At 57.8% G+C, this 24,957-nt stretch overlaps 2 protein-coding genes and 1 long non-coding RNA gene across 3 annotated transcripts; 1 reads left to right on the top strand and 2 right to left on the bottom strand.

Moving 5' to 3' along the window:
• Positions 1 to 3,817: 3,817 nt before the first annotated feature.
• MYL9 (myosin light chain 9) lies at positions 3,818 to 12,366 on the bottom strand. Its single transcript, XM_069034292.1, has 5 exons — positions 12,247 to 12,366; positions 11,230 to 11,304; positions 5,900 to 6,103; positions 4,678 to 4,839; positions 3,818 to 4,510 (listed from the first exon to the last, which is right to left on the bottom strand). Exons 3-5 carry the CDS (start codon positions 6,081 to 6,083, stop codon positions 4,338 to 4,340), a joined length of 519 nt encoding a protein of 172 aa, XP_068890393.1. The 5' UTR covers positions 6,084 to 6,103; positions 11,230 to 11,304; positions 12,247 to 12,366; the 3' UTR covers positions 3,818 to 4,337.
• Positions 12,367 to 16,010: 3,644 nt separating this feature from the next.
• Positions 16,011 to 21,349, top strand: RAB5IF (RAB5 interacting factor). Its single transcript, XM_069034199.1, has 4 exons — positions 16,011 to 16,209; positions 17,778 to 17,881; positions 18,883 to 19,012; positions 19,623 to 21,349. The coding sequence occupies exons 1-4, from the start codon at positions 16,081 to 16,083 to the stop codon at positions 19,662 to 19,664; spliced, it is 405 nt and encodes a 134-aa protein (XP_068890300.1). The 5' UTR covers positions 16,011 to 16,080; the 3' UTR covers positions 19,665 to 21,349.
• On the bottom strand, positions 18,988 to 24,916 carry LOC138121031 (uncharacterized). The gene is made up of 3 exons (XR_011156045.1): positions 24,676 to 24,916; positions 23,823 to 24,079; positions 18,988 to 19,073 (listed from the first exon to the last, which is right to left on the bottom strand). It is a non-coding gene; the product is annotated as an uncharacterized lncRNA (long non-coding RNA).
• Between the last annotated feature and the right edge of the window lie 41 nt (positions 24,917 to 24,957).

Below are 24,957 nucleotides of genomic sequence, written 5' to 3'. Positions count from 1 at the left end.
CCTTCTTTTATGGTTGATTTTTCATCTGGGAAAAGCAGATTGTGTCGTGCAATAAGGGATTAAATAGCAAAAGAAAAAGGAGAATTCCTTAAAGCATTTGTTTTGTTGGTTCTAAATCTTCCATGACCTGAGTGGAACTGTGCCCCAACCTGCTACTGCTGCATTAATGCCAAGGCAGCAGGGGCTGGTGAAGCACAGGTGGGGTGTGGGGGCCCTGGCAGCACATCTCACCCTCTGCAGGGCCACCCTGGGGCAGGGAGCATCCCCTGGCCCTCCAGCCCTCTCACGCCAGGCTGGCTCCTGCCCGCTCCGGACCAGGGCCATCAGCGGGCAGGGTGGGCTCATCCTGCCCACTCTGCTCCCTCTGCAGCCCGTTCCTGGTGTGTGACACCCCAGACCCCCCCGGACACCCCCGTGGACGCTGCCCAGGGTCTGTGTCAGCCACAGTGCCCAAGCAGGACTGTCCTCCTGAGCAGGCTACTTTTGCTCCCACCTTTTGGCAAACGCTGTTTTAGTCTTCCACCGAATTGATACAACCGGGAAATGGTCCCGGGGCTCAAACACCCGCCCACGGGGCCACGAGTCGTCGTCGTCGTCCTCCCCCCCCCCCGCATCCCTCCACCCGCCTTTGCTCCCCGGGCTGGTAGTGTGGAAGCAGCTTCGGAAAAATCCCATTGGGTGCCAGAGCGGAGTGCGGGAGGAGCCCAAATCCCCGGGCAAGCCCAGCCTGGCACAGGAGCCGGGGAGCGCCCAGCTGATGGGGAGTGAGGAGCCTCGGGGTGAGGGGCCAGGGAAGGGGCTGTGGTGCATCTCCCTGCGAGCTCGTCCAGGCTGGGCCCTGCCCAGGCCCATTGACATGATAATACTATTAAACTTCAGCAATTTGAACAACAATCAGCCAACAAGAGCCTGAGGGGGAATGCTGGAAACCCAGGGGGATTCTGGGAACCCCAGAGGGATGCTGGAAATCCAGGGGAAGCTGGAACTCCCAGGGGGGTGCTTGGAACCCCAGGGGGATGATGGAATCCCCAGACAGCCTCCCAGGGTACTGACCCTTCCCAGACAGGACTCTCTCCATCCTTTGCCCACCCTCTGATGTTTAATCTGCATTTTTAGCAAGGAAAATTGGATTTGTGGTTGGCTGTGCTGGCTGTTTGCTGCCACCCTGCCCCTGGCAGCAGCAGGTCCTGCTCCCTGCTCAGGGCCACTGGACGTGGATTCCCCCAGTAGGACTGGTCCTGGGAGCTGGGCACTGCAGCTCCTCCATCTCCTCCTGCCCCTTCCCTTGGGAAAGCTCTGCTCTGTTTCCTTTCTGGAGGCTGTAGGGCAGGAAAGACCGTCTCTCAGCAGGCACTGCTGTGCCCTTTTCCTCCAACCTACATCTCTGGACATGGCTAGTGGAGCTGTGGGGACACCAGGATGGAGCTCACAGCACTGGAGAACAGCAAACACTCTGGGGTCAGGGGGTCCCGGCCTGCACTGGGAGCTGTGTCACAGCCGGCAGAGGGAGGAGATCCTTCCGCTCTGCTCCACACCAGTGAGGCCAGCCCTGGAGTGCTGGGCCCAGAGCTGGGCTGCCCAGTACAGGAGACAGGGACAGACTGGAGAGAGTCCAGCACAGGGCCATCAAGGTGATGGAGGGACTGGAGCATCTCTGCCATGAGGAGAGGCTGAGAGAGCTGCGACTGCCCAGCCTGGAGCAGAGCAGGCTCAGGGCATCTCCTCCCTGTGGACAAACACCCGGGGGGAGGCTGCAGAGGGGATGGGGCCAGGGACAGCCCCAGGGGCCACGGGCACAAACTGACACACAGGAGGGGCCCTCCGAGCTCAGGACACATTTCTGCACTGGGAGCAGCTCTTCTAGACTGACCAAAAGGGGGTTATTTGCCTACCTTGGTGTCCCCCTGCCCCAAGCGAACACATCTGAAATGAGTGTCTTTATTTTGCTGCTATTTAATACCTTTGAAATTAGTCAGGTCTGGTCCACCTGCTGCCTCTGCTGCTTCTCATGCAGCCCAAATACAGGTGACTTTCTGGGCTGCCAGTGCCCATGGCCGGGTCACATCCAATTTGTCACCACCAGCACCCCCAAGTCCTTCTCGAGGGCTGCTCTCCACCCAGCCTGTGCTGGTGTGGGGCTGCCCTGACCCAGGTGCAGGACCCTGCACTTGGCCTGGCTGAACAGTGCAACATGAGGTTCACATGAGCCCAGATAGTTCCGGGGTTTCAGAGATCCATCAAATCCCAGAATGGTTTGGGTTGGACAGGACCCTAAAGCTCATCTCATTCCTCCCCCTGCCATGGGCAGGGACACCTTCCACTATCCCAGCTCGCTCCAAGTCCCGTCTAACGTGGCCTTGGACACTTCCAGGGGTGGGGCAGCCTGGGAAACCTGAGCCAGTGGAATAAGTTTATTTACTCTTCCCACATGTACCCCAGTGTCCAATAACAAATTTGTTCTGCTTTGCTGCCTCAGGGTTGAAAGTCCCACAGTGCCACCACAGCCATGCCAGGGAAGGGGCAGCTCAGACCAAGGAGTTTTGGGAGCTGCTTGAGGCAGCACCTCTGACAGCTGCAGGCTGGAGCCTGTGGCAGCTCCCAGCTGGGACCAGCAGTAAGTCCATCCCACTCCTGGTGCTGTGAGGATCTGAGCTGGTCACACAAGGTGATCCCTTGGGGTCAGGGGGGTTGAAATCACTCCTGGATGCAGCTGCCCCAGGAGACGATCTCTCCACAGCTCCAGCATCAGTTCCTCTGCCCCAAAGTGATGTCTGTGGGATGTTCACTTTGCTGGGTGTCCCAGTGAAGGAGGTTTCATAAAGCATCCCACCCTCCAGCAGCCTTCAGGCCTGGGAATTCTCTCTGGAAGTGGGAGAACTGTAGGTTTTCCCTAGCACAGCAGGGAATTAGGGAAGAAGCTTGGTACCCACAAGGCTGGAGGTGGGCTGGTTTGGGGCTGCTGCTGCAGAGCACAAGCCCTGACCCTGGGGATCTCCCTGGAGATCACAGGTTCAGCCCTTCACATCTGACAATTTAGTTCCTTTTTCCTGTGTTGGTAGTGCCTACAAAATAGAAGCACTGGGACCAAGGAGAAGCTTTTCATTCATGGATCATCTCCCAGGTGAGAGAGCATCACCTGGGGCCTGGCAAGCCTCTGATGCCTCTGACCCCAGCATATGCCCATGGAGCTCCCACAGACCCTACCCAAGCCTTCCCAGCACTGGGAGCATCTCTGCCATGCACTATGCCCTCACCAGGGTTTGTAGTTTTGTCCCCCCTTTTGGATAAAGAATTGCTGGAATCTCATCCCTCCCTCCAGGGCAGGGAGATGGGCTGGCTTCAAGCAGCATTTTACAAACATAGCTTCACAAGGTGGGAGCGCCCCCTGCTCCCACACCCTTGTCAGGGTGGTGACAAATAACCAAACCAAGGGGACAAACCCCCTCCCCATTTCTTACCCTCTCTGTCTCTTGCCCTCCCACCCACCCAGGGTGATACAGAAGGGCAGCCAAGCCCCTGGGACCCTGGATCAGCTGATGTGGGGAGCATGGGTCAGCACCTTGCCAAGTGTCTCAGCCCATCCCGACACGGGGGCCGAGCAGAACGACCTTCAGCCCACCAGCTAAGGCAGAAAATGATGCTCAAGCTGACTTTACATCATTTGAGAGCAATTTGGCTTCAAAAACAGGCTGCCCCACTGGAAGGGGCCCTGACTGACAAGGGCAGCAAGGTGAGGAGGTGCAGTGCCCAAACCCACCTTCCCAAAGCCCTGGACACAGCACAGCACTGGTCACAAGGGAGGCACACACAGCACACGTCTGTCACACCCCTCAGGCTTTATACACCCCTTCAGCTTCCCGAATCCCTCAGATCTCAGGCTCTAAAGCCATAAAACAGCCAGGGAGGAGGAACAAAGTGGGGGTTCTTTCCTGAAAGGGGAGTGTGGGAGGAGAGGAAGAGATGCTTTTCCTCTGTGCTATGGCCCTGAATTGGGCTCGCTCAGGCTCGAGCCAGTCCAAATCCCAGCAGGCCAGTGGGGGATGCTCACCCCAGCCCTGGGACCAGTGGCACGGTGGCTTTGAGGGGTTCAATGGCTGCTGGGGGGGGGTCACAGCCAGGCTGGGGGGCCCAGTGGGTGAGCCTGTGGGTGGGAGACGTGATGGGAGGGAAGGGCTGGATGGGCACACAGTGATGGGAGTGTGTCCCCTCCAAGCGTGTCCTGATGGAGAGTGATGGTCCTGGGAGGTGTTTCCTGGGAGGAATCTGGGGCAGCAAGGGGGGACAAGGGGCAGGGGGTGTGCACAGGATGAGGCAGAAGGGGTGAGTGGCCCTGGGCTCTAATCATCCTTGTCCTTGGCCCCGTGTTTCAGGATGCGGGTGAACTCCACGTAGTTGAAGTTGCCCTTTTTGTCGATGGGCGCCTCCCGGTACATCTCATCCACCTCCTCGTCGGTGAACCTGTCCCCCATGGTGGTCAGCAGCTCACGCAGGTGGTCCTCATGGATGAAGCCTGCAAGGAGGGCAGGGGACGGCGTTGGCAGGGGGCAGGAGGAGGGCTGAGCACGGCCCCTTCCCCACCTGTCCCAAAGACACCCCGCTCTGGAGCTGTTCGGGGACCATTCCCGAGGGTTTGGCCAGCCCTCGGACTGGCTGCATGGCGGAGGGGCTGGGCTCTACCTGACGCCTCCTCGTCGAAGCAGGCGAAGGCGTTGCGGATCACGTCCTCGGGGTCGGTGCCGTTCAGCTTCTCCCCGAACATGGTGAGGAACATGGTGAAGTTGATGGGCCCCGGCGCCTCGCTCATCATCCCCTCCAGGTACTCGTCAGTGGGGTTCTTCCCTGCAGGACACAGGCAGGGGGTGGATGCAGGGCCCTGCTCCCCCGGCTGCCATCCCTGGGCTCAGCCCATGCAAACACCTGGAAGGGCTTTTTCCATTGCAAATTGATCTGCTGGTTCTCATTCACCCACCCCATGAACATGGAAAGGGAGTTTCTGCAGTGCCCAGTGCTCTCTCCTCAGTACCTCTCCCGATGCTTTCATCCACACCTGGGAACAAGCTCTGCCTCGGGGGAGGTGCAGTAATTAATTTGGGGGTTACTGGAAAGAAACCCATGGCTTTTCCTTCCCCTGGCAGCTCTGAGGAGAGGGGCAGCAATCTCCTCACACAAGCCTCATGCTGCTGATGTCCCTGGCACTGCTCCCACCACGGGTGCACCGGGGATGGTTTAGCTGCTCTGCTGAGGTCCGTGCCCCCAGCGCCGGCCCCTCTCTGCTCCCAGAGCTCCGGCTCACCAGGAGGAGCAAGATCCCTCCCATGGTCGGGCAGGACCTCCAGAACAGGTTTGGCTGCCAGGTCAATCATTGACAGACCTCCCAAAGCGCAGTGGAGGTACCGCCGGGAGTGGGAGGAGGGAGCCATGGTCTGCAGCAAAGGAGAATGGCTTGGGAGGGAGTGGGCACAGACCTGCAAGTCTCAACCAGTCCAGGTATCTCACCAGCACAGGGACCAGCCTTTGTCACCCCAGCTGAGAGCAACGGGAGGGCTTTGTTCCACAGGGGACAGCCCCAGTGACACTCTGGGGTGAGACTACTCACACAGCTGCAGCTCGTGGCTGCTCCCAGGGCAGAGCTTCTCCAGCCCTGAGGGTCTCTTCCCTTCTGGTGAGTTCGCCTGTGAGCAGCACACAGAGCTGCTGCCTGCCCTTGGATGCCTCACAAACACCCCTTCTGTGCTCAGCTGGCGGAGCAGAGAAATCCTCCCCCAGGCTTTGAGGTATCCCAGCACAGCCACCGTCCAGCACTGGGCGTGGGCAAGAGGTCACCCTGCAGCTGTCCTCGCTGCCGAGGTGTTCCTGGGGGCAGAGGGGCCCACGGGGCACGAGGGCGGAGTGTCCTCACCGAGGGAAGCCAGCATGTCATGCAGATCCTCCTTGTCGATGAAGCCATCACGGTTCTGGTCGATCATGTTGAAGGCCTCCTTGAACTCCTGGATCTGTGACTGGTCAAACATGGCGAAGACATTGGAGGTGGCGCGCTGGGGGCGCTTTTTGGTGGTCTTGGCTTTGGCACGTTTGCTGGACATCTTGGTGGCTGGGGGGGTACCTGGGGGCAGGAGCATCAGGAGGCTGAGCTGGGGGGCCAGGGCAGGGACACACTGCCCCTGGCACCTCCAGTCTTGTGCCTCAGTTTCCCCAGCTGTCACACACTTCGGCAACACAGGGAGATGAGGTGGTCACAGGGTCTGACATGGGGACGGGCAGGACTTGAGCTCTGACAAGTTCCGTGGGCAGTCACGGAGCAGGCAGTGCTCCCCTTCTCCAGGACTGTCCCCCAGGGGCTGCAGGCAGCCTCCAAACCCACTCACTGCCCATCCTCTCTGCATGTCTGGGCACAGGGAGAGATGCTCAGCCCAGCACCTGGCTGGGTGCCAGTCCCGGGGACATGGGGATGGATGTCTCAACACTTCAGGCACTGTGGCCATGCCCCTCCAGCCTCCCCTTGCTCTGGCAGGCTCTCCCAGGCCCAGCCCAGCTGCCAGGTTGGTGGGTCACCCTCGCACCCTCCATGCTGAGGCACAGAAGCAGCCCCAGCACCTATCAGCCAGCAGGGAGGGGTTATCTGCTCCAGGCACATTCCTCACATACCACTGCTTCCCATGCCCCTCCATCCATCCATCCATCCATCCATCCATCCATCCATCCATCCATCCATCCATCCATCCCACCTCCCAGTGGGTCAAAGACCTCTTGCCACTGCCCTCCCTGTCCAGGTGCCCCCCACCCTGCCTGGGGAGCCCATGGGAAGGGCCCGGAGGCAGAGGAGAGAGGGGACCACTGGCCTCGGCAGGCTGCAGAGCCGGGAGAGAAGCCAAGCAGCTCCAGGGCTGCAAGGCACTGAGGATGGTGCTGACGAATGCCAGGAGAAGGGGGGCAGCAGGGGGACAGCCCCACCTTTGGGGACACGGCTGGGGCAGTGTGTGTCCCATGGGGAATGGCACAGGGACCACACGGACCCCAAGCACCACCGAGGCAGGACGACAGCAGGAAAACCTGGTCCTTCCAAGGTGGGGGTTCCTGTGCCCAGCCAGAACTGGGGCCCCCAGCAGGAACAGGGCTGGAGCAGAGAGCCCACTCCCACCCCGGGATGGCATCCAGGCCCCCTCAGTCTCCGAGCAGGGGGCTGGTGGCATCCCCACGCTGCCAGAGTGGGGGTGCAGCCAGGGTTTGGGACACCCTGCTCCATGGGAGCTCAGCATGCCCACCACGCCGCCTGACAGGAGGATGCTCAGGTTTCTCCCAGGGGAATCCTGCCGGCTCAGCCCAGCAGGATGGCAGCAAAGCCCAGCTTGGCCTGTGGGACAGGCTGGCCTGAGGTCAGCTCAGGGAAGGGACACTGCTCCGAGCCCTCGTGTTTGTGCCGCAGCCATTCCTCCCTCACACACAGCCCTGGGCCTCGTCCAGGTGTCAGTCCTGTGCTCTGTGTGCCCCGTGCCTGGTGGGCAGCAGGACCTTGGCTCCTCATCAGTGCCCTGGGACAGAGCAATCCAGGAGCCACAGCCTATCTCATGGAGACACACCCCAATGAGCTGCAGGACAGGACTGTCCCTGCTGGGCTGGACACCCTGACTGGGTTGCTCTGGGATCTCCTTCCCAGCTGGGTCCTTAGTGCTGATCCCAGGGGGACCACAGGGTCTTGGGGAACATCCTCAGCTGCTGGCATGGACCAGAGCAGAGCAAACAGCCTTCAAAGAGCCTTCCCCTGCCCTCCCCACACCAGAACCCCTCTCCAGGTCTCTCCTTCCCCTCCTGCTATCACTCTCTCAAGGGGTAGCACAGGCAGGGGCTGGGGTAGGGGACCACCAGCCTGGTCCTCAGCCTGCTGTCATCTCCAGGTTCCCATAGCTGGGCTGTGCTGGAAGGACATTCCAGGGGCATCGGGCAGTGCCAAATCACAGCCCAACACCATGGTGACCAGCCAAGCTCAGACGGGGGCTGGGCACTCTTCCCACGCCTTGAGAACACTCTCATCCCACTGTGGGAGCACCCACCAAGTCAAAGCAAGGCCCTTCATCTGCAGGGGACATCCCCCATGTCCTCAGGAGTCCTCCCTCATCCCCCATATGCCCCCCATTCCAGGATGGAATCCACACCTCCCTCAGCTCCCTCCTTTGTGCCAAGCCCAGCACCTGACAGCAGCCACCAAATCCGCCCACATCCCCCGAACCCTCCATCCTTTCCCAGTCCCCAGGAAAGAAATGTTTGTCACCAGCCAGCCAAGGGGAAGCAGCAGGACTGGGGAGCCCAGCTGTGCCCACACCGGGTGAGCAGGAGACCTCATCCCCCCAGTCCATCTCTGCCTGCTGCTTCTTCCAGCACCACAGAGCTCTTTGCAGCAGGCCAGCCCCTCTCTGTGTGCCCTGCCAAGCAGCAGTGACACCCCAGGCAGCGTGTGCTGCTGACATCCCACGGCAGCAGCAGTAGGGGAAGCTCAGTTCAACACCACAACTCCACCAGGCCGAGTCAGAGCCAGAAATAAAAGCTCTGCTGCTGGCCCATGGCACTGGGCTCAGCTTTCAAAGCACATCAAATTATTAGCAGAATTATTAGCAGAAGACTATAGAAATAAGCAGGAGTTTTGCTCTCACCGCATGAATTAATATTATCCAAATATTTACCCTGCCCTGACTGTGACCAGCAGCAGCATGGCTTGGCAGCCTCTCCACAGAGACAGTGCTCCTTAGCATGATTAAGTACGATTTTGACAGCACATGGATCTGCAGTTTGATCCAGAATGTGCCCTGGAAAGATGCTCAGTCCCAAGGTCCAGCTCAGTCATTCCACCTCTGCTGTTTGACAGCTGCCTTGGGCTGCCTGGGACTTGGGAAGAGATTTTTGGGTCAGTGTGAGGAAAGGTTCCTGTGCATGGATTCTGTGCATGGATTCTGTGCATGGATTCTGTGCAGGGATCTGCAGCAAGACCTGATTCAGCTCAAGCAGTCCCTGCTCTGCACAAGGGCTTGATGGCCACGCTGCCCCAGTCCTCGAAGCCATGCTTTCTGGGATTCCCAGAAACCCAGCTCCCAGAGCATTGCAGGGAATGCCTGGCCATCCTGCCCTGCATGCTGGGGTGGACTCGGCTCAGACAAGTGGTGCAGCCACCAAACCTCCAGCTTCCTCCTCAGCAAGAGGGAGACTCACGGACACGGGTCCTGCTGCTGGCACCGCCTGCTGAAAGGCTCATCCCAGCACTGCTCCAGCCCAGGAACTGTGGATCTTGGGCAGCAGAGCCAAGGAGGTCAGTGCTGGGTGACACCGTGACAGTCACACACTGATCTGGTCCCCAGCTTTCCAGCTGCCCTCGTTCCCTTGTCCTCCTGCCACTGCTCCTGCCAAAACAATCTCCCAGCCTCCTGCAGTGGAGACAAAATGATCTCCCACTGGGCTTGTGCCTCCCCCACCTGAGAGCCAGACTTAAGGGACCATGGGGCTGACCTAAAGAGTTCATAAATTAGTAAATAGTTTAGTTTGAAAGAGGAAAGGACCCACTGTTATCAGAAATATAAACTGCCATGTATTTCCTCCTTGGTAAAAACCAAGCAAGCAACTCCATCCTGGTGCTGCTTCCTGGCTGTGCTGGGAAGGGTGGGACAAGTCAAAGGGACATGGCAGTGCTGCCAGGACAGACCCAGCCCCGTCCTTCTCCCTCCTGCTTGCTTCCACGCTCCCCTGCAGCTCCTCCTGTGCTGCTCCAGCTCACTCTCCCAGCGGGAGCTCACTGCTGGGCTGAGGGGGCTGTGACAGGCTGGGTGGCACGAAGGAGGAGTGGCAGGCAGGGGACAGGGCAGCTCCTCTGGCACAGGCAGCAGCCTATCCCCGTCCCTGAGGTGTTCACACATATCCAGCAGATATGATCTCCCGGGATATGCTACCAAGGGTTTCCCAAGGGTTCCTGCTCCAGCAGGAACCACCTCTGGAAGTGCTGACGAGGCTGCAGTGGGGCTGCCCTGCCATCCCTGGCACAGCTGGGCAGGGACATCTGCTCCAGCAGCTCCTCCACCAGACCCTGGCAGCGAGGGGCACGATGTGCCTCTGCTGGATGCTTTGGGCCAGGGAGGGAAAGAGCGATTCCAACAGCCTGGGCTGTCCCGAGGGACACTCCTGCAGGGCAAACATTGGCTCCTCATGGGGACTGTGGTTAAACCTCTGCCCAGAGCCACTTCCCAGAGTGAGCTGTGAGTACCAGCGAGCATGAAGCAGCCACGTTCACTGGTGGGCAAGCACTGGCCCCCCACCACACGCAGCCACCCGGCAGCCCCGCACAGGCAGCAGGTCCCACCCCTCCTCCAGGGTGGCACCAGGGCCAGCGGGGTGAGGTGGTACAGGAGGCTGCAGGGCAGTGCAGCAGCCAGGACATCGTTCCACCCGTAAAGCTCTGCCATCTGCAGGCTCCTCTCCCAGCCCCAGGGCGGGGTGTCACGCTGGAGCAGGGAGCAGGGAGCAGCTCATCTTCCCTGCTTCATCTGTTGTTAAACCATCCCTTTCCTCCAGCACAGCCCTGCTCAGGATGCCCTTGGGATGTGGCACTGCTCCGCTTCACCAGCGAGGGTTTCTGGTGCCAGGGGAGCCCCACTGCCAGCCAGAGGCACCGGGAGCTGCGGGAGGAGCAGCCCACTCGGCACTGCAGGAATGGAGGCGGCTGCCCTTCTGCTCCTTTTATGGCCTTATTGGAGATGGGAAAGGGAGCCTGGAGGTGAGAGGAAAGCAGAACCCGAGCCCTGGGCTGTGTCTCCAGTCGAGCGACAGCCACCAGCACAGATGCCAGGCAGGAAGGAGCAGGGCAGCATCAGGCAGCCAGAGCAAAGTGTGCAGCAACCCCGGGGATGCAGAGTTCATCCCAGCCCTCCCCCAGCTTCCACCGGACACTGGGGACCTGGCCAGGCCCACGCACAGCTGCGGGGCTCGGCTGCAAGCTCAGCAGATGGTTTCTGGACTAGATGCTTCCCACCAAGTTTAGGAGACAAGGACCTCACCATGTGACCCACACAAACCCTTCCAAAGCACAAGTTCTGCAGCCTTCCACGAGGAGCCCTGGCACAGACACCCTCGGTGTGCCAAGCACCCAGCACCTTCCGATGCCCGGGGAGGCTGGGACATGGACCACAGGCAACAATCAGCATAACGTGCCCTGGCCGGAGTTTGCTGTTTTCCCAGGGGAATTAAGGGGCTCACCTCGGCGGGAGAATGTGGCCGCAGCGCCTCGGAGGGGGGAGGTGACCGCAAACTCCTCCTACAAACGCACAGAGCCTGCCAGGGAGAGAGGAAAAAAATTCCAGCGACTGAAGGAACCCGACCATCTTTGGTCAGCAGCGGTGGTTGTTGACACTTGCGGATGTTCCACTCCAAAGAATTCAGCTCCGGCCACCGCCTTCTCCTACACATCCATGTTTTAGAGCTTCCCTGGCTTTTATCACAGTCGAAACATTTTGTACCAAAAGGGCACGCTGGGAGGGAAGCCAAGAGGACCTCAAGTTTTCATGGGAAAGACTAAACAAAACACAACATCCCTCTGTGCTTAAGGCTGAAGGAAATGAGCTAAATAAAGTTTTTCTGCCTTACAGAAGTTCATTGCCTGAAGTTGCTCCCAGGTCACCGGGGAGATATCTGAAGTATCATGCATGCATCTGGATCTTGGCTGTGGTCATCAGCAAAAGGACATGGAGCAAAGCAGATGTTCCAGACTGGAACAGTCTGAGAGATCAGTAGGTGGGTGAAGCTACGGGCAGCAGGATCCGCTCCTGCAGCTCTGCGCTCCCGGGGAAGCCAGGATGTCCCAGCTCCAAGGCACTACAGACAGTTACCCACAGCTTGGCTCAGGACCAATCCTCGCCTGCCCTTACCGGGACATTCCTGCTGGGCCTGGCAAGAGGCTGCCCGCGTACAGGATGCCCGGCAGGGCACACCGGGGATCCGCCTGCCACCTCGCCCCGTCCCCAGGGCTGACCCCGGCACCGGCACCAGCACCAGCACCGCAGAGGTGGAGGGACGGCGGGGCTGCCTCCCTCTGCTCCCCAAGGCAGACGGGCCAGCTCCCCCTGCTCTCCCGGGACGGTCGGGGCTGTTCCCCCTGCTCCCCTCGGCTCCATCCCTCCCGCTCCATCCCTCCCGCTCCATCCCGCCTGGGCCGCCCCTGTCCCCCCGCGGCCTCTCGTTCCCGTCCCGGGGCGGGTCCCGGCGGCGCCGCCTCACCTGTCCCGGAGCGGGGAGCTGCGGGAGCTGCGGGAGCTGCGGGAGCTGCGGGCCGGCTCTGCGGGACGCGGCTCCGCGGGGCGGGCGGGCTCAGGGTCCCGGCCCGCCCCGGCCCGGCCCGGCCCGGCCCGGCCCGGCCCATACAAGGCAGAAGAATGCGGCGGGGCCGGGGCCGCGGGGCCGGGGCGGTAGGACGGCCTTATATAGACGTAAGGAGCGGCCCACGCGTGCCCCCCGTCCCGCGGGGGATGCGCAGCGCCCGGCGGCACCGGGGATGGCACGTCCTGCGGAGCCGCGGGCACCCGCGGGTGACGCTGCCGGGGACCTGCGGGCCGTGGTTCACCCTGAGCTCCCCCGAGCAGCTCTGCCTGCGGCGCGGCAGGTCCCTGCTGGCAGGCATGGGGCTGCTGGAGGACCAGGGCCCCTGGGGTTCTGTGGAGAGGCCAGAGAGTGTCCACAGGCTGCACCACGGGTGGCCTCTGTCAATGGTCCCTGTGGCCACGCAAAGGGAACAGTGGCCGGAAGGGTCAAGCAGCCCCTCAAAAGGCCTTTAAAAAGTGGCCTGGTGCAGAGAACAGCTGGGGAACTGCCCCATTCCCAAGCAGGGATCCAAAGCCTGGAGAAACAGGGCTGGGGAGCTCCTACCCTTCACCTGAGGCAGCACACATGCTGGTCCTAGGACACCTCTCCAGGGCAGAAGGTCTTGCTCACATTTCTTTCCCATCAGCAGTCCTGAGCCTCATCACAGTCCTGCAGGCACCAAGAGGAGCTCCTGGTCCTGTGGGATCCCCCTTGGGAGGGTGATGCCCCTCCAGACATCATCCCAGAGGAGATTTGTCTTTGTTTTGTGGGGTCCCACGACACTGGGGGCTGAATTCAGCCTGCAGAGGAGCAGAAGGGTGGGAGAGGGAGACACCAGGCACACTTCTGAGAGGGAGTGTTCTGGGGACCCAACCCTGAGTGGGCAGCCAGAGCAGGACTGCTCTGCTTAAGCATTCCCAGGAGCTCCCTTGCTGCCCATGGAGATGGAACTTGAGGGTGAGGACCAGACCCCGATCAGAGGTGCTGAGGGGACAGCATGGAGCACACAGGCTGCACTTGCAGCAACACAGATGAAAAACAGAAATGAGCAGTGACACAAACTAATCTTAGCTGCCATTCTCCTGCAGGGCATCACTGCAAACAACAGCTAAAAAGCCAAAAAAATTCCTGTTTCAACCCTGACATGGAAGCAGTGGCCGTGCCCTCTGGCAGCCTGGCCAGACCCTGCCCAGGGCACAGAGTTTGTTCCCACTGGCTCAGAAGACCAGTGACCTGCTCTGCCAAGAGCCTGCCCAACTTGGGGACATCTTACCCATGTCCCCGTGCTGCTTGGATGAATTGTGCAGGGGCATTGCCTCCTCTGGGGAGCCACAGAGGTTCCTGACCCTTCACTGGAAGCAGGCGTCCTGCCTGCAGCCCCTCCAAAGGCCAGGCTGTGGGATCAGAAGCCAGCAAAATGCAGGAATAGAGTTGAAAATGCTGCTGGATGCTATGCCAGGGCAGAGGCAAGTCAGGGAAAGCACAGAACCTTTGTCATGCCCGTGAACTGGACAGGGGGACCCCAGAAGGTTTGTCTTTTTAATAAAAAATATAAGAAAAGAGAGAAAAAAAGACAAAAAAAAAAAAACAACCAAACAAACAAAAAAAAAACCAAACCACAAAACAAAACCAAAATCCACCAGGAGTCAGCCAGCCAGAGCTGCCACCCCGTGGCTGGTCCCAGAGTTTTCTGTGCTGGAGAAGCCCAGCCTCAGCAGGGTCCAGGTGCTCCCAGGAGCCCAGCAGGAGCCAGGAGCCACCTCCAGCCTCTCCGGGGTGGCTGCTGTCCGTCACTGCGCCCTGGTTTCTCGCCGCTGGGCAAGTGTCCAGCCTGAGCCCTGCAAGGGGAGCTGGTGAAGAGGGGCTGTAGGCACGTGGCAGCTCCTCACAGCTGTCCCTTGAGCCCCATCCAGCCCTGCCTGCCTTCCCCTGCCTGTGCCCAGGGCTGCCCACGTTATCCTTGTGTCTGCCAACACACATCCCTTACCAGCAGCCTGTTTGTACCCTCTGGCACCTCTCCTGCCTCCCTCTTTCACGCCAAATTTTAATTTGCTTCTCTCTCTCTGTGGATCAGGCAATGGAAATGGAGTAAAACAAGCCTTTTTTTTGAGAGTGTGAATTTGAGGTCAGTTCCCTGACCAAGTGTCTTCATCACCATGCAAGCCTTTCCACCCCTGTGACTGTTTCCACTCTCCCCAAGCACCAGGGGAGTGTCCTGGGATCAGGGCTGGAGCCAGGACATGTCTGGCCTGGCCCTGCCGTGGTGTGGGGGTCAGAGGCAAAGGATCTGCCAGAGACACAGCGATGACCCCACACTGCATGTCCCCTTCCTGGTCATGCCACGTGGGGCCTTTGGCTTGGACCAGCCTCTGGCTTCTGGCAAATGCCCAAGGGGCTGGAGGCGATCAGGGGTCTGATGGCCTTGCAGGAGCAGGGCAAGATACTTGTTAAGTCCATAAGTATCTTGCATAATCTGTATTTAAATTACATGGCCCTGGCTAGAAGTGATCAGAGGTCTGGGACAAGGAGTCCTCTGCCTGTTTCCTCTGTGCTGACCCCACACAGCCCACACAGGGTCAGCCTGCACCCACAGGCTCCGGGTCCTGCTGGCAGCAAAGCAGCTGCTGCTGGAGCATTTGGAGCTGCAGTCAGGCTCTGGAGATGTCATGCTTACAGATCTGTGAGACAAAAAGAAGTGCAGGACCTCGGGCCTGGGGTTTATTACTGGGAAAAAGGAACAGTGAAGCTCACGGTGTGCCAGTGCCAGTGGGATGTGCACAGCAGGGGAGGGAGGGAGGGCTTCTTCACACAGGGCACCTGGGCAGGACTCAGCTCCACTGGCACCAGCAAGGATCCCCACAGGATCCACAGCTCCCAGCAGTGCCTGGAGTGGCCCCAGTACTGCCAAGCTCAGCTGCCCAAGGGCCACCTGGAATATTGTCAGTAAGGCCCCTCTCTGCACACATAATCACACGCTGAGGAGGGTAACAGAGAGTGAGACCCAACCGCACCATGCAGGAGTCGTTCGCACGAGGAGGGCAACTGGTTTGAGTACCACTGCTGCTGGAAGGCAAGAATATAAAAACGAGTCAAATCTTTAGCAGTGCACATGTGATAACTCTATCCACAGCCCCCATATGTTCAGCTGCTCTAAGGGGGGATGAATAACCAGGTAAGAAGCTGCACAACCGCGAGTATCCTAAGGACTCCCAACCCTCCGGCCCTATGGTCTCAGGAAGCAACTGTGGAGCCTCCAGAGCCTGGCTGTGAACCGGGATCCCCACGTGGCGGCCATGTTTGCAGGCTCAGTGACACCGCAGGGGCGCGAAGACCTCTCCCCTCTCCCCTCTCCCCTCTCCCCTCTCCCACCCAGCAACACTGCTGCCGCTGTCCGACCTTTTCGCCTCGCCTCTCCTCTCCTCTCCTCTCCTCTCCTCTCCTCTCCTCTCCTCTCCTCTCCTCTCCTCTCCTCTCCTCTCCTCTCCTCTCCTCTCCTCTCCTCTCCTCTCCTCTCCTCTCCTCTCCTCTCCTCTCCTCTCCTCTCCTCTCCTCTCCTCTCCTCTCCTCTCCCCTCTCCTCCCCTCCTCCCCTTTCACCCGCCTTGACCCCTCTCGCCCGCCGTAGGGCGGCGGCCCCGCGCCAGTCACGTGTCCCGGAGGCGCGCGGCGATTGGCGGCGCGCGGGCGGGGCCGGTTCCGGCCGGGCGGGCGGATCCCGGCGCAAGATCGCGGTGCGGGATCCCGGCGGGGCGGGATGAGCGGCGGGCGGCGCCGGGACGAGCCGCCGCACCCGCAGCACCACGCGGTGGCCAACGGCGGCGCGGCCGGGCGCGGCTCCGTGTGGGGCAAAGCGCTGCGTAGCGACTCCGCCTGGCACGACAAGGTGGGACCGGGGCGGCGGCACCGGAGGGGGCCCTGAGTTGCGGGCTCGGGGGAGGGGGCCGGGACCCACCCGGCGCGGCGGCTCCGTCCCGCGGGGGTACCGGAGGAGCCGTCGTCTCTGAGCGCGGGTGAGGCCCCTGCGGGGACCCGGCGGGCTGAGCCGGTGCCGCGCCCGGGCCGTGCCGCGGCTGTGGCGGAGCTCGGCGGCGCCCCGTGCCCGCAGCGCCGTGAGCGGCGGGGGTGTCTGGGGGGGGGTGAATGCTCCTGTTCCGAGCATTCCGCCGCCGCACCGAGAACCGGGGCCGTGTTTCCGCGTCCCCCGTGCCCGCGCGTGGCCCGGCCGGTGCCCCGGGTACCGCAGCACGCCCAGCTCTTCGGGCATGGAGCCAAGGCAAATACAGTGTTAAGACACCTCAGTTACTTGTGGCTTGTGGTTTAAAACCCTTTTTGGAGCAAATAAAAATTGCCCTTGTATAGTTCAAGGGGAAATAGAATCCAGTTGCCGAAGTTTTCCCGTGCACGGCTCCCGTGTGCTGCAGTGCTCCTGCTCGGTGCTTCTCCCTGCTGCTGCCTCCCAGCAGCACAGCCGCGAGCTGCCCGGAGCTCCCGCTGGAGCGCGGCTCCTGCCGGCTCCCTGGCACGGCCTGGGCACACAGCGCGTGTTCCAGGGCCTCTGCTCCCTGGCTTTGGCTGTGCCTTTTGGCGTGGGGAAGGCGCACCCTCTGTTTCCTTGGGGGACAGGCAGGAATCTGTGTCACTTTTTCCTTACCTGTTGCTCCCCGGACTGGTGGGGCTCGTGTGGCCTTGCCCCCTCGCCTCTGGCAGATGGAGCTGGAACTTCAGTCAGCAGGGGAGCAGGGACAGCTGTGCCAGTGTTTTGACACAGTAGGATGTGAACTGAAGGCTGAGCTGCCTGACAAGCGCAGTGACCAGCAGAAATGTCTGTATCTGACACAGATCCACATCTTGCACACGGAGCTGAGCAGCTGGCACGTCCCACAGGCTTAGGTGGGATCACAAGGGCCTTGGTGTTTGGGGGAATGCTGGGACAATCCCAGTCCTGGGGAGGCTGAGGAAAGAGACGTGAGCTGAAGTGAATCTTACTAAAGTGTGAGCCAGCACTGCTGGGCTGCAGCAGCTGCAGGAGTGTGGGGCCTTGGACTAAAAGGAATGAGCACACCCCTGCTGCTCGGGAAGCACAGCAGTTCTCGTGGTGTGAGTGAGGTATGGCTGTGCTTTGGTGCTCTTGGGTGCAGGAGGGCCTGGGGCAGAGTGGGTGGAACAGTCTTAAAGCATAAACAGTTCTTTAAACTTTTATTCCAGGGGATTATTATTGCACCTTTAGTAAATAAGGGGACTAGAGACTTGTTTGCCAATGCAGTTGGCCCGTCTGAGGACAAAGCTGTGTGTTTAATGTGGAAGCTGAGAAGTCCAGGGTGCGTGATGCCCTAAGCTGCTTTATCTGTTCTGAGTGCAGTATTTTATACTCCAAGTATGCTGAATTTTCACCTGTTAATTGTGTGGTGCTTTAATAAATGCTAACATTTTTCTTGTGCTTTATCTCCTCAGGACGAGTTTTTAGATGTGATCTACTGGTTCCGGCAGATCATTGCGGTTATTTTGGGAATCATCTGGGGAGTAGTTCCACTGAAGGGATTCGTGGGAATAGCAGTGTAAGGTTTATTTCCTTTTCTGTCTCGTGTACTTTCCCACATTTGGCCTGGCCTGGGAGCCTGTTTGAGGCTGTGCTGTGAACAGTGGGCTGGCTAGAGGCAGGCTCTGCCTGCTCTGGGTCTCACAGCCAGCGATGCATTCCAGACTGTTGGTTGCCATGAAATTCATCCAAATCCTAACATGTCCATCAGTTTCTTTCTCCTCAGTCTGATTAATACTTTTTAAAATTATTATTTGTTTTGTTGTTAAAAAGGGCAATGGCAGAAGAAGGGAACTAGAGTTTCAGTTACCTGGTATGTGTGTCCTGCTTGTGTGGGAAGGGCTGGGAGTGGGGTTCCTGGTGTGATCACCCAGGAAGGGTCCATGGGGGAGAAGGTGTGCACCTCCTGGGCTTTGAGCCAGGAGCCCTGCTCAGACAGGAGGTTCTATCAGCAAACAAGAGGGGCAGCTGCTCCGTTAAAAGAAAAGGTTTGCTCAGAACATGAGAGGCTGCAGGTCCCAAGCAGGCAGAGTGGCACCCGCAGAGCTCCGGCAGCACTCCCGGCTTCCTGATGTGGCTCTTTCAGCCATGGGGTGGGGAAGGCAGTGCCTGGAAGGGGGTGTGTGTGTTGAATCCCCACAAGACCTGCGAGCCAGGTCACCTCCCCAGGGGTGTCTCAAGGCTGCAGTGAGTTATGAACTGAAAATCTGTTTGGTCCTGACATGTGCCTGGAACAGGGACAGCAGAGGTGGGGACACAGCCCTGCTCTCTGGACACCAGCTCTGGGAAGGTGCTGGATCTGCTCTGGGAGTCTCTGTTTGCAAATGTCTCTGCCTAGCCAAGGTGTCAATAGCCTGCAGGGGCTCTTTCAAGGAAGTGATGCAGCTGCCTGGGAAGCATTGCAGGAAAATAATTTCTCTTTGCTTCCTCTCTGCTGATGAAGGATATTTCACTGTATGGTATGTGGGGTACCTGCAGCCTGTGCCACTGGAATAATGGTTCCTAACCTCTTCCCTGCAGATTCTGCTTGATCAATGCTGGTGTTCTGTACCTCTACTTCAGCAGCTTCCAGCAGATAGATGAGGAGGAGTATGGTGGGACATGGGAGCTGACAAAGGAGGGATTCATGACATCTTTTGCACTGTTTCTGGTAATGCCTCTTGCTTTCTTTAAGTTGATTTGTGAGTTGTGTTGGTGCACTTTCTGAAGACCTAGAAGGAGAGCAGGTGAAGTGGTGAGAGAAGACAGATTGTGTTAACACCATTGAATAAGTTGCAGTGATTGGGAAAGAAAATCCCAAAATCTGATGGCTGCTGCCTGTGAAATACAGTGCTGATACCTGGGGTTTCTCTGTAGGAAAGGATGCATCAACCACTCCCATCCTCTGCCCCAGATATCCTGGTGGAATTCCATCCTATCTCGAACTAGTTACACCTGGACTGGTGTTTTGGGTGTCTTTGTTTTTCCCTTACTCCCCTCCCACAAGTCTCTGATCACAGCACTTGATTTGCTGGTGCTTCTAAATCCCTGGAGGAGCTGTGGTGGGATTTTAATGTGGAAAGGCTGGGCGCCCCAGGCAGCAGATAAGTCGAATGCCACCATTTGTGGCACGTGGTGATCCTAAGATCTCTCCAGGACCACCTCAAAGCTGGAATTCAGTCCCCAGTCCCCTCGTGAGAACAAGGCCTGAGGCTCATTTGCTGTGTCTGAGCCCTCTCCAGAGGCATCCAAATAACCTTCCCTTCCTTTCCTCCCCACAGGTTGTTTGGATAATCTTCTATACTGCCATCCACTATGATTGACACAGTATGCAGCATTTGCTTGTCAAATCAGTCGTCAATAAATAGAGAAGGTTCTAATAAATCCTAGTCTTTAGTGGACTGGTGGGAAAGTGGGGAAGTCAAACCAGCTCTCCTCTGTACCAGTGGTCTGGGTAGCCTGGAGGAGCCCCAACTCTTCTGCTGGAGAAGCCTGTCTCCGTTTTATACACCTGTGAATTATTGGAACTATTAAAAAGCCATTGGAATTTTTGGAAGTGGTTCAAGACTGTTCAAATTTGGAACTTCCTGTGACTCTAGCCAGTAACTCTATCAAACTCCTGTGTGCTGAAGGTTGAATTCTGTTAATTTAATGTATGTATGCCCTTCTGTTCGAAATCTGTCATTAAACCCTGACTTGTCTTCCATGGTTGTCCTTTAGACAAACAGTGTTTCAAAAGCAGTTGTAGATACATGGGCAGAAGGCACAGCAGCACCCAGGACATGAGCTGGTGGCCGTCCTTAGCATGTTTTTGTAGTAACCAGATCTGATTTGATTAAACAGACCGTGTTGTTACCATTTCTAATATTTTTTTGGTTTACTTGCAAATCAGTTGTTGATCAGGATTTTTAAATGCTTTTTGCTGAAGACAAATTTTTAAGTGATTTTGCTAGGAAGAATTGCTCCATTTGGTGAACCAAGATGTATTCAGGAGGCTTAGAAGCTCCACTGCACTCTGCCAGCCTGACTATGAAGTTGCCATCACATACCTCAGAGCTTCGTAGTCTCGAAGGAGTCATTCTGGATATACCCTGTTAAATGTTAGCATTTCAATTTGGTTTTAAGCTCTTGAATTCAACTGCTCCTTGTTCATAAATGCAGGAGACTAAAACACAATCGAGGCAGCTATTATCTTAAATGCAGAAGTACCGATTTGCAAATTGGGCAGAGTACACAGCCTCTGGTCTGGGAGGGGCTTGATCACTTCATAGCTCAGTCCCTCCTTAGTCATGCCCTTTTGGTGCATCAGTGGGGAGTCTCTGCTTTAAGATATTTTTTAAGAACGTGTCTTTCAGAAATAGTTCTTGGGAAACACGCACAGTCCTTGTTATTGTCAGAGGACCTTGTAGTCTTGTTGCCATGTGGCCCTTGCTTCTCTAAACAGCTCAGGCACCCAGAAAGAGTCCTGACCTAATGCTGCCTTATAGTGAGGGGTTGATAGTTTAGTGTGCTCTTGCTGCAAGCCTGCATTGCCTCCTCGCTGGTGGAAGTGCCACAGCCTGGCTCTCACTGGGAGTGCAAAGCCAGGGATCTCAATCTCCAAGGGCTGAGCCAGGGCGAGCCTCCATTTTTACCAGGGAAAATCTGTCTGCTCTTGGTGGAAGAAACAGCCCTGGTTATTTTAGGTCCTTGGGATGCCAAGGGACGAGTGCAATAGCAGACAGCTTCTGCTACTTGTGAGCGGCCAATTTAAGTAAATGATCTCAAATAAAAACTTTATTTTCTCTTCCCTATCCCCAAACTTGCTCAAACTTTTAGTCTGCTACTTTCTTTTCCTCTCCTATCAGCTGAAATCATTAACTTCCCATGAAAATTGCATAGCCTGCTAGTTCTAGGTCACCCTTTCCTGCTGGCATCTGTCTGCATCTTAGCTGCTCACAGCCATCAGTAAAGCCATTGTATACTTGAAATGCTCCAATAAATGTTGCCTGAATAATCCACTGTGCAACTTCTGTGTCCTCTGGTCTTTGATGTTTTGTAAAATGGTAGGAGTGTGGGATTCCTTTCAGAGTTGGATATTTTGGTAAAGTTTTTGGGATTCTCAGGTCTCTTGTGCTGCACTTGGAGAAGAGGCCAGAAGCAGTTGCAGTGGTAGCTAATGCTTAGATCCATGCTTCAGCTAAGCAGGCTAAGCCGAGTGTTGCCTGGTCAAGCTGTTCTGCTCCTTTAGTGACTGTCCCTGCCCTGTGCCACTGCTCATTGTAGAATGCTCAGGTGTGGCCTGGAGCAGGACTTGGAGCACTGCTGTACCACGTGCAGAGAGAGTGCAGAGCTGCTTCCCTGCCCCTTTGCTCTGCTCCTTGCTTCCCTGTGCTCCCACCAGCTCAGTTCCTTGGACAGTTCGGTGCAGTTCTAGTGGCTGGAAGCTGAACCTGAGCCAAGGGGGATTCTCTGTTGAGGACGATCATGACCATGAACAGACATTGGCCTCTCGATCTCTTCAAGACTCCTTGTAAAGAATTTACTGATTGCTGTTGCTCAGCTGCAGGTTTTTATCTCTTCGGGTTCTTGTTTTAAGGGGTGCCTCAGGGGCTAGGAGCTGGTATCCCCTGTGCTGGTCAGCAACAGAACTAAGGCTTTGGTGTCTGCTCACAAAGGAAGGAGTTAATTTTAAGAAGCTCAAGGGAATGTGGCAGCCAGGAGACGGGAGCCAAGCATGTTGCAAACGATGAGAACTGTAAATACGGTGGGGGGGGGGTTGCAGAGATTTGAGAGGCTCACACAGGAATGGTCTAGCAGAGAGCATGGTTTGGTGCTGGGAGGACAGGAGAGCAGTGGCTGACAGGAGCAGGGAACGCTGTGGGAGGGCAGGGCTTGGGCAGCACCCCTGCCCTCACAGTTCTGCCCTGGTGCAACAAGCTTGCTCTGCCCTCTCCACTCCTTGGTGGGAAAGAGCCAATGGCTAGAGGGGGTCAGTGCTACCATAGCGCCTCAGCTGGGGGAGAAAAAGGTCCTTCCTGCATTGGAGAGCTGGGCTGTGGGAGCCCCAGCTGTCAGGATACAGTTCCAGCAGGAGCTGTATCCTTACGGAGCTCACACGAGGGTGCAGAGAGGAGGCTGCACTGCCCACAGTGGAGCTCCCTGCTAAGCTGCAGACCTGCAGAACATCACCTTGGCTTTCAGCAAAGAGCAGCCAATCCGTGGCAGGAAGGAGAGAGATATCCCCTGGCCTAGCCTTGCTGAGAGGCGAGCGGCAAGTGTTTTGTGGGGTGGAAATGGTAAAGGAGTTTCTGGTGGTCCCTGGGCTCCAGGCACAGGATGTGCTACAACTAATGCAAGTTACTGTGGGTGTTAAAGGGAGAAAACTGGGGTGGGTGCCAAGGACTGTTGGAGGGTGGCTGTGCCCCCAGGCATCTCTAGTCCTGCCAGTCCCAGCTGTCAGAGCCCACCAGACCTGCCACTGGCACCGAGCAGTGCCTGTTGGGGTGGCAGCACCCCCTAAGGAGTCTCTGTCCCCTTCACGGGGTGTCACTATCTCTGCAGTTCCCCAGCTCGATTTCCAAGCTTTCAGCTGCCCACAGTTGTCCCAAAGGTTGTAACATTCAAATAAACTTCTTTTATAAACCAATTAAACTAGATAAACCAATTAAACCTCAGCCAACATTTGAATACAGATTCGTGCTGTGAAACAGAATTGGAACTACCTGACTGTGAGAATTCTCAAGATTTTAGAAGGGTACCCTGGAATGCACAATCCCTACGCAATGAGCTGAGGGCTCTCAGCCTCAAGGAGTTTCCTGCTGACCCCTGGGGAGAGTCCCCAGCTGCTGACCCGCAGCTCTCAGGAGCGACTCCACTGCCTCCAGCGTGGCTCCTTCTAGAGCCTCGTGGGATCTGATCTAATGGGACAGAGTCACATTAACCCTCCCTGACCAGGGCTCTGACCTTCTGCCCCACCACAGCCACAGGGGCTGGTCAGGCTGGAGCCAGCTGTGACATGACCAAGGTGGGTGGCAGGTCACAGTGGCTGAGGTGGCTGCTCCTGCCACAGCCAATTGGTTTGGGTTTGTCATAAACGCCACAGAGGCAGAGGCTGGGTTGGTGGGTTGATCCTCTGCCAGGCAGTGGGTGGAAGAGGATGCAGTGTGTACATAGCTCCTGGCCCTGGAGAAGATGCAGTGGTGGGGAAGAGACCCCTCCAGCTGCTGGGGATGGGGAGACTGGAGAGATGCCTAAAAGTGGAGCAAGCTGAGACTGGCTTGCAAAAGCCAAACTATTCTACTCCTATTCCTATTTATTTATTTACTATAGCTGGCAATGGCCATGACGCCCTCGGGCTGCTGAAGGCACAACCAAAACCTTGCCAGTGCCACAGCAAAGGAAGATTTACAAATCCCTGCGTTGAGGAACACCGAGCCAGTGGAGCTGCTCAGGCAGGGGATTAGCTGGCTCATTGGAGGATGAGAAAGTAGGACACATACCTGTCAGGTGACCTCCCCAGAGCCAAACAGCCCAGCACTCCGCATGCTCTGCCTCCCAAAACAACAGATGTCCAGGATACGTAGGGGCAGTAGATGGATTCTTCAGATCTGGCAGCCAAAGGACCAAGTGTATGTGCGAAGTCGAGAGAGAGCCCAGTGTTGTTGCAGGGATAAGGAATTTTCACAATTTTTTTGGACCATGATAAGAAACATCTTCCATCTTCCAGTTATTTTACTGGTGGTTTTTAGGTCAATCTCTGAAAGAAGTGTAGGGGGAAAAAATAAACGTTTTAGCCAGTTTGATCTCAGAAATATCCATGTAAACCAGCCCCCCTGCCACTGCATATCACTCCCGCATGTATGTCCACCACAACTCTTTGCCAAAAGGGAGCTGTTGGTAACCACAGCTCAGGCCTTCCCCAGGCATGGCTGGTCCTGTGCCCCCATCTGGGCTCCCCCCGGCTCTGTGCTGGTTCCCTGTGCTGCCCAGCAGCCTCAGCCCCTCCTGACACCTGTGCCGGTGCTGCTGGAGCCAGGAGCAGGGAGCCACCGGTGCCAGGTGAGCCTGGCCAGCTGCACCTGCAAACACCAACCCAAACCCGCTGTGCTGCGGAGGGGACCACGATCTGCGGCTCTCATCCCAAAGGGCCACACACACGAGCAGCCAGCGATGGACGGCTGTGGCAGAGCAGACACCCGGCTGCTCTGGGGCAGTGTCACGGCACCTCTCGCTGAGGGTCCCACCGGGTGCCCCCGTGCCCAGCGACAAGGGGTGACATGTGAGCCCCCTGCTACGGGCTGGCTGTGGCGGTGACATAATATCCATGCACATCCCCTGGAAAACTCTTTCAACCTTCGGGAGGCAGGACTGAGAAGCCTCGGATGCAGCTCCCTGGAGGCTCGGCCCGGAACGCGAACCCGCGTGGTGCGGGTCAGCGGCGAAGGGGAGCTCGGGCCATGCAGCAGCCCCGACTGGAGCCGGGCCCGGCCCTTCCCCTCCGCCTCGGGTCCCGGGTCCCGGGTCCCGGTCCTGGCTGCCCCCGGCAGCACCCAGGACAAAACGAAGCTGGAGCCCACCAGCAGCCCGACCCGGAGCGCCCGCCAGCCCCGGGGAGGAGCCGCCGCTGCCGGCCCG

The sequence above is a fragment of the Aphelocoma coerulescens genome, chromosome 20 (genome assembly GCF_041296385.1).
Source record: "Aphelocoma coerulescens isolate FSJ_1873_10779 chromosome 20, UR_Acoe_1.0, whole genome shotgun sequence".
Lineage (NCBI taxonomy): Eukaryota > Metazoa > Chordata > Aves > Passeriformes > Corvidae > Aphelocoma > Aphelocoma coerulescens.
Note: the sequence above shows the minus strand (reverse complement) of the source record. Positions and strands in the feature narration are given on the sequence as shown.

Coding starts and splice junctions, on each gene's coding strand:
- RAB5IF (XM_069034199.1), top strand. CDS start 16,081: ATGAGCGGCGGGCGGCGCCGGGACGAGCCGCCGCACCCGCAGCACCAC. Junction 17,882..18,882: donor GGATTCGTGGGAATAGCAGT/GTAAGGTTTATT, acceptor TCTTCCCTGCAG/ATTCTGCTTGATCAATGCTG. Junction 19,013..19,622: donor CATCTTTTGCACTGTTTCTG/GTAATGCCTCTT, acceptor TCCTCCCCACAG/GTTGTTTGGATAATCTTCTA.
- MYL9 (XM_069034292.1), bottom strand. CDS start 6,083: ATGTCCAGCAAACGTGCCAAAGCCAAGACCACCAAAAAGCGCCCCCAG. Junction 4,840..5,899: donor TGACATGCTGGCTTCCCTCG/GTGAGGACACTC, acceptor TGTGTCCTGCAG/GGAAGAACCCCACTGACGAG. Junction 4,511..4,677: donor CTTCGACGAGGAGGCGTCAG/GTAGAGCCCAGC, acceptor CCCTCCTTGCAG/GCTTCATCCATGAGGACCAC.